This window comes from Candoia aspera, chromosome 2 (assembly GCF_035149785.1).
Source record: "Candoia aspera isolate rCanAsp1 chromosome 2, rCanAsp1.hap2, whole genome shotgun sequence".
NCBI classification, from domain to species: domain Eukaryota; kingdom Metazoa; phylum Chordata; class Lepidosauria; order Squamata; family Boidae; genus Candoia; species Candoia aspera.
This window is the reverse complement of record NC_086154.1, coordinates 164,664,234-164,672,816: the sequence shown is the minus strand read 5'-3', so window position 1 is coordinate 164,672,816 and position 8,583 is coordinate 164,664,234. Positions and strand designations below refer to the sequence as shown.

Below are 8,583 nucleotides of genomic sequence, written 5' to 3'. Positions count from 1 at the left end.
ACTATTGAACTATTCAATATTGAAATCTCCATTGTAATGTTACTTGGTATATATGTCTGCATGTGTGTGTGTGTGTGTTTATACATGTTAATAGAAGGAAAAAATAGATGAACAAACAAGTTTAACAAAATTAAAATACTAAAAAGTAAAAAAAAGCAAAGAAAAAGATTTTTTTAAAAAACTATTACGTTTCTGACTTCCCCCTTTTTATACATCTGCTAATTTATAATATTTATAAGCATCTGAGCCCATTAAAAGCCAAACTGTAGGTGATTATATCTGCTGTGCTGTGTGATGTATTGTATGTGTGGCAACTATTCTCACTTAAATTTAATTAAACTTCTATTGGGTATATAATGCTAATTTTGCCATTGTTGCGTACTCTCTAAGTTCCCAGTCAGGTCTTACTGGAATTGTGTGTTCCTTCCAATATAGAGCAAAATTTATTCTCACTGGTATCTCAATTTATCTCATTAAATTATGGCACTTTGTGATGATTTTTTCTGAGATTATTCCTAGTAAGGAAAGTTGTGGTTTCATTTTGAATTTAAATTACAAAATTTTCTGCACTGTACTGCATATGTCTTTCCAGTATTCTTGTGTTTTTTGCATGTCTACCACACGTGGCACGTTCCTTCTGTTTCATGGCATTTCCAGCATCTATGATTTATCTATCTTAGATATTATTGATGGGGTTGTATGCCATCTGTAAAACATTGTGTACCAATTTTCCTTTAGATTATAACTTGGTGTAAATCTTATTGATTTAGTCCATAATTCTTCTCACTGTTGTAACTGTTTCTTTTGTATTTTGTGACAATGAATAATATAACATAATGTGTGAAGAAGCCATGACAGCTGAATCAAAACTCCACACTGAAAAGTAACCTATCTCAGAATGCCAGAATCTGAGCAAGGAAAAAGCAATTGCTTTCCTTTGTTATATTTCCTTGGGCAGAAATTCTTTTAGCTCTCTTCAAACTGAGATTTCTTCTGCCTTAATCTTCCTATTTAACAACCCACTGTTGTAGATGAAGAATCCAGGCCAGGTCTACAAATCAAAACTGCACCACCTTGACCAATATACTTCTCTGCTGTCCTGATGCTTTAATACCAACAAAATCCTGTATTTCCTGTTGGTTACTGTGAGCTGCCATGCACATAAATGTGAAGCAGCAGAAGATATAATCCTCTGCCTGACCTCACTGTTATTTGCCACTCTGTGCCTGCCTCCCATTCAACCTGGGTACTTTGAGAAAATTACTTCAAACAACCTTTCCAGCCTTAGATGTATTGAGACTAGATTCCTGAATTTCCAATTGCAAGAGGCAATGGCTTTTCTGTAATTAGCTACAGGTGGAATTAGACAGTGGTTTCACAGAAAACTTCTTAGAATGTTGTATTATTGGTAATGCTGTTATTCATGCCAAGATCTTTCAGCAACAATTACTTATGAATAAATTCAGTAAAGTTCCTTTCCAGGGTTACTCCAAAGATTCCATTTGCTGGTCCCATCCATTTTATGTCTTCCTGCCGTTGCTGCTGAAAGATTACTGATAAAAAGCCTCCTAGCTGCCATTCCACTAGGCACTCTTATGCACCCTAGTGTTAGTTACTGTGGGATGGGGAAGGTTTAATGACTATATTCCTTGGTTTGGGAGGTTATGTGTAAAATGCAGGTGTCAGAGAATGGGTCACACGGGAAGCCTTTTCATAGGAAAAGCGTTGGGTCTGGGATGCTGGGATGTCAAGCTGTTTTGTTAGAAAGTTCTTAAGCAGTTTTCTTGTTAGGATATAATATTGTATGCTGCTACTATTTTTTTTTAATGCCAATTGAACAATACTTTCAACAGTGCAAAGTAGCATCACAGAATGCAAAAGATCACCACCCCCGCAAAATCTATTATGGTGATATTGCAGTTCACCATTAAGTTTAAAATTGATAATGTGGCTTTGTCAGCAGTAGAGTCAAAGTCTGTATTTTTGGACACTGCACTGTTCTCCAGATTCTGGAAACATAGCAGTAAAGGTCTCCAAGAACACAGCTCATGCATTTTGAAGGTATGATCTAGCCAGTTGGCAGCAGGCAGAGGAACATGTTTCCTTTCCTTCCTGCAAGATTTCTGAAGATGCAGAAGAAAGAAGATGCAAGAAGATCTTGTTTTTTCTAGAATATGCTGCAGGAATAATAATAAGATTTACCCAAAATACATGGAAGCTATGCATGTCTCCCAACACACTATCATTCCTCATAACTAATGCTGGGGACCATTGATGGGTTTTAGTTGGCCCTTGGTCCTTGGGCCACAACAAGTAGACTGCTGTGAATGGGTAGATGGTTACTCTCATCTTTCCATCGAGATGTATATTCTCTCATCTCATTTTCTTTCTCTTGCAGCCCTAATGTGACAGTTGCATGGAGAGGAATAACCAGACAGCATCAGGGACAAGCATGGAATTCCTGCTGCTTGGATTCTCTGATCTGTTCCACTTGCGAGCCCTCTTTTTCTTCATCCTCCTTGGGCTGCACCTGGCTACCCTTGCAGGAAACCTGCTGATCCTCCTGGCTGTGTCAGCTGAGCCCTCCCGGCCACCAATGCTCTTTTTCCTCTGCCAGCTGTCTGCCATTGAGCTCTGTTATACCCTCATCATTGCTCCCAAAGCGCTAGCTGACCTATTAAGCAATGGGAAAAGTACCATTTCTTTTGTGGGCTGTGCTACCCAGATGCATTTCTTTGTAGCTCTGGGGGGAGCTGAATGTTTCCTCCTGGCAGCCATGTCTTATGACCGCTACGTAGCCATCTGTCAGCCCCTTCGCTACATGGCAGTGATGAACCAAGCCTTCTGTCTTCAGCTTGTGCTCATCTGTTGCCTTGGGGGCTTTGTGGTCTCTCTGGGGCTGACGGTGGCTGTCTTCCATCTGCCCTTCTGCAGTTCTCACCATGTTGATCACTTCTTTTGCGATGTCCCTGCTCTCCTCCACTTGGCCTGCACCAAGAGCTACACCAGTGAGCTTCCCCTCCTTGCAGCTTGCACAGTCCTCCTTCTCTTCCCTTTCCTCCTCATTCTTACCTCTTATACTTGCATCTCCCTTGCTGTGATGCAGATCCATGATTCTGCTGGACGAAGTAAGGCTTTCTCCACTTGTGCCTCGCACCTGGTGGTCACACTCTTGCACTACGGTTGTGCCACTTTCATGTATGTCCGACCCAAGTCTAGCTACTCACCAGGCCGAGATAAGATGGTAGCCCTTGTCTATACCAACATCACCCCTTTGCTTTACCCTCTGATTTACAGTCTCAGGAACAAAGAAATCAAAGGAGCTGTGAGGAAATTATTGCAAAAAAGTCTGGCTCATGAAAACTGGAGCATCTTTCAAACAAGACCTGCACATTTCTGAGCAAGTAAATTGAGTCCAGCCCAGAATCCATGGAAGCAATATTTCTTATATATTTAAATGGGAAGTAAGCAAGTAAAAAAAAGGAGGCACCGACTATGGTTCATCAATGAATCTTCTCTCTTTGCCACTGCCGTGGATGGTCAAACATGAATTGTTAAATCCTTGGTGGGCTGCATTCAACTTGGCGGGTCACAAATTGTGCAAGGCACAATTGATATGCAATATATGGATGTGGATGATAGTGTACGCACTTAACCATGCACACCCACATATAATATTAACGATTAACACTGTAAGTGCCAGGCAGCTATTTTTGGAGAGAGAAGTCTAAAAACATGCCCTACTCACCTCACAACTCAGTTACTGCAACACTCTGTACACAGGGCTGTCCTTAAAGCTTCATCTGGTCCAGAATGCAGTGGCATAGACAATGATGGGCATGCCTCAGTATGCCCACATGATACCTCTGTTTCGCAAGCTGCACTGTTTGCCAGCTTGCTTCTAGGTGCAATTCATGATGGTGGTTAACACCTATAAAGCCCTATGTGGTACAGATCCTGATTACTTGAGGAACTGCCTATTTCCTGTGGTATCTGCCTAGAAGGTTTGATCTGACAGGGTTGGTACACTCTGGGTTGCAATGCCATTTATCGGGACCCTGGGACCCTGGACGCATGCCTTCTTTGTCACTGCACCTGCCCTCTGGAATGGGCTTCCCCCTGAGATGGTGTTTCCAGAGGGCCTTAAAGACCTGACTTTTCTCTGAGGTCTTGGGCTATATGGTCAGACCCCCTTGTTGAGTGTTGTTGTTGGCTGGATTTGCTATCTTCTCTTAATTTTTTTTTTAATGTGATGGTATATGTGTTATCTTATTTTTATGTTGTGAGCTGCCCAGAGTCAGTATGGAGTCAGGTGGCAGCTAAAGTATTCAGTTTAAATAAAATAGATTTAACATGTCATATGTCCTCCAGTTTTTTCATACTGGAACTTGGGAAAAGAAGAGCATGTATTTTTCCAACTTGCTTGGATGATTGATGAAATGAGAAACCAATCTACTTCGTTACCCAGTTAAACAGGGAAGCACTGATGTTGCTGTGCTTGACATTTCAAATAGGCCTTTTCATTGGGATCAATTCTGTCGAAAGTGACAATACAAACCCTTTGCCTGATGAGGAACCCCATTGTATTTGCATCCTATATCACAATATAAATCCTAGCATTTATTTAAAAACTTGCTTATATTTAAAGTAGACCTATTGTAATCAGTAAGCCTCTTTAATCTTTACTACTGAATCTTTTTATCTTTTGAGGAAGGTAAAATACACACAAAAACGGTCAGTGAGTGAAAATGCTTTAATGAGGTCCAATATAATTAGGAGAGCAAGTTATAAATATGAAGACATTGGGGCTTATGAGCAGCAGCTAAGAAGATGGTTTTACCCCAGCAAAAAGACTCCAGTGTGCCCAACTTAAAACCCTGGATGGAAAACATTAATACTCTTTGCTGACACTGTGGGAAATCTGACCAATGTGATCCTGTGGGGTCAAAGTTTCATTTGTTTTTTAAGACTTGAGTAATGCTGTACATTATTTTAGTATGTATTTCCTCTGTTTTGTTTTTCCTCTGCACTTTAGTTATCTTCTGGTTTATTTCATCTTCCTTTCTGTATTACCATTTACTGTTGTACTCAGTTATGGTTTTCTGCTAACAATTAAAAAGCAATTAAAGGATAAGTATATAATGAGAAGTGCAATGTATTGGTATGTGCTCCCCACTTCCTTGAATAGTGCTGCACTCCAGGGAAAATTCTTACCTAGCTCCCCCTTCCTTGGGAAGAACCCACACGAATAATAAAGCATTTGTTTGTGTAATTGATTAATTTGCAAATATACAAGTTGAACATAGCATGAGATTGGCAATATAACATTCTTAGAGTCGTGCATATCACTGCCCCACATCAGAGAGATCCCCAGAGAGACAGCAAGAAGCTCTTCTTCACACACGTCAACTCAACTCAAAAGCCACATGTCACCTTGGAAAACCTTGCCCGTGATACCCAAACATTACCCTGAATTGTAATGTTTAACTGGACAAAAAAGCAAGCTGATTACACACATGGGAAATAATCCTATTAATTGACTTTAATTAGCCACCTTTTATTTTAATTAAAATAGCTCAAAATCAAATTTATTTGAATGACCCAAAATCAAATTTAGCTTTTATTTTGACCTTACCCATGTCTGGTCCCACTACTTTTTGGAATGCAGCCCTCCACCTGAAAATGCTGTACATCCCTGACACAGATACTCATCCTCTCCCCTCTTCTCCCCTTAGTTGGGACGTAAGAATGGTGGAGAAGACAGAGTGAATTTGCCAGAATGGTTCTCTCCATCTATTGGCATCTTCCTTACCCACAGTCAACAGGACTGGAATTGTAGCTAAATACATCTGGAAGTAGCTCCACGTTGGTCTCCTGAAGGTTCTAGGACATTGTCCCATAATTTCCCTGGCCACACATGTGGTGAGCCATTACCAATTAGGTTCACTGCTCTTTATGCCTCTGAACTGGATTCTGTTCTGTGAAAAATGTCATGAACCTTAAGCTTCTACGCACAGGCTTTTCCTGCAACAGATTGTGGTTGTCTGTCTGGAAAGTGGTGCAATATAATGGACAATTCAATTGCAATGGTTTTTTTTTAATAAAAAAAATTAAAATACAGGAAATCGCTAATTCCATTTGCACTTCCTACCAGGGGAAAACCTGTATTCTGAGAATGCCTTAAAACATAGATGGAAATATGTTAGATCCGGGATGGTGAAAAAACTACCCTATACAAGCTAAATGGGAAAGAGCAACCCTTCCCTGAATAAATACTCCTTGTGACTGGCACCCCAGAACTGGTACCATTCACACGAAAAGATCCTTATCATATGGGTTCCTTCTCACTACAATCTCATTGATTTTTAAATGGCCCATTCATGTGATACAGAAAATTGTGCATGTGTTACCAACTGGGCCTCAAGGAACAGTTAATGTTGAAGGGAAAAAGAGTTGCCAAGATAGCTGTCCTGGACCATGGATTTATCTGAACCCTATAAAAACAAGACTCTGCCTTCTCTTTCTCCCCGTGCTCTAGCTGACTACAGAGAATATGGTTGTGCGTACTTGCCATGTCCCTGGCTTATGAATAATCATTGAAAGGACAGAGGGAAAGTGGGCTGAGGCACCAGGCAGACTTGAATCTGAGGACCTGGCCTATAATCAGAGGAGTGGCAAAAGCACACCCTGTTGCTCTCAACTCTGGCCTGAAGGCTCTGACCTGGAGTCGTGATTGCCCAGGCCATCACTTCAAAAGTCAGAGAGCAGAGAGTGGGGAAGTGGGAGGTTGCATAGGACAGTACTTTGGCAGGATCTCAACAGGAAACTCTTGCTCCTGAATGACCAGCTGCTAATATTCAGAGCTGAGAGCATCAGCAGTTGTACTCAAGTGATGACTGGGTGCTTGTAGCACAGAAGGCTTCAAGTCAGGGCCATTGGGAGCAGCATTGATGGCAGCCCAATCTGAAGTGTTGTCATGCCTTGTCTCTAAGTTGTATCCACCTCCCTGGGAACCTTGCCACCTGGTCTGGATCTGACAAGGCTTTGAGCCTTGCCTGCTGAAACTTGAGTGCTGGTAAAGAACTTGGCTCAGCTCAAATTCAGGCTGGACTAGGACTAAGACTTCGGTTAGCAGTAGTATCCGTGAGGACCTCTGTTGATATGGATTGTGGACTATTAACAACTTTACCTCAGCCTTGCAGGACAGGCAGCAAAGTAGGAACTATGGAGAATTTAGACAGGACTCTGTGTCCTTCAATCATCCTTCAAAGAAAGGGAAACAACCATTAAGAAAAACCATTGCAGAGGGTCCACGTTCTGAAAGGGTTTAGAAATGGAGGATCCAGCGGAAGTTCGTTAGTTTCCTTTGCCACACTAGGGAAGTAAAATGACACATGAGGTGGCATTGGTCTTAATAGTGGCCTCACCTTGCTGCCCTATCAGAATGTGGACTTCCTTCACACACAGGACATGAGAAGGTAACTGTTGCCCAGAGAGAAGGCAGAGAGAAGGCACCGCTTTTGAATAACCATTCTAGAACTGCTAGTTCGTTTCATTAATAAAATCCACACATTTCTATTCAGGAAGCCTGGGGTTTTATGAAAGCTCGTGATGCTTGTGGGGTGCTATGGAAGTTATATTGCAACATACTGAGATGGGATGGCTTTCATAGTCCATGCACACACAGCTAACCTTGCTGCCACCAATTACACAACAGCCCACTAGGAACAGGAGAGAAAAAATTCAGCAGATGGGCACAAGGGGGCTCCCTGGAGTCATTTTGCTTCACCAAGAGCTTTCATATCTCTACTGTATCAGATTTTTGCAAGCTGATGCCTATGAGAAGAAACTTTGGATTGAGGTTACAGTCTGCAGCACTTGGGATATAATTCTACTTATAAATTTAATTTAATGTAAAGATTTTACAGGGTTTTGTGTATGAGAGAGAGTGACCATGTGAATCTTTTGTAGCAAAAGCAACAGAGAATTTGGCAATGCCTTAAATATAAAAAAAAATATTAGGACATTCACGTTTGTAGCCTATAGTCCATTCATCAAATTCAAGGACCATTATCCTGAGATAATAGTGAGCCATGGAATCTTGCAGTGAGCCATGGTTCTGGACAATGGAGGTGGGGTTTACAGGGTTGGAAGAGGGTATGAAATGCAAAAATAAATTAAAAGAAAAAACAACAATAATTTCATGACTATTAGTTTGTCATTCACGTGTTGGGGTATCCTGCATATTTTTCCACAGGTGACTTGATTAATGTGTGTAGTGTAAAAAAACTCTTACCTGTTTCTGGAATGACTTTGTTCAGGAATAGCTACTTTAAGCCCAATGCCAAGTGCTGGGGAGACTGAAGTGTTCTTCATCTGTTTTTTTAAATATTGCCATTTTTGTATAAGAGCTGTATAAGAGTTTTGTATTTACTTATTCTTTCCCACTGAGACTGAACTGCTTGTCCAATGGAGGCTGTTTCATTTTTTTCCTCAGTTTCATTTTTCCATTTCCTCTCTAAAAACACAGAGTTCCCCTGCCTTACTCTGTACATCGTTCAGTTTTCTTCAGGTTCATTTAGC

General features: G+C 41.0%; 1 protein-coding gene across 1 annotated transcript; it reads left to right on the top strand.

Moving 5' to 3' along the window:
- The first annotated feature begins 2,373 nt into the window (after positions 1–2,373).
- LOC134492499 (olfactory receptor 10AC1-like) lies at positions 2,374–3,420 on the top strand. The gene has a single exon (XM_063296671.1). It carries the CDS (start codon positions 2,417–2,419, stop codon positions 3,398–3,400), a length of 984 nt encoding a protein of 327 aa, XP_063152741.1. The 5' UTR covers positions 2,374–2,416; the 3' UTR covers positions 3,401–3,420.
- Positions 3,421–8,583: the final 5,163 nt, after the last annotated feature.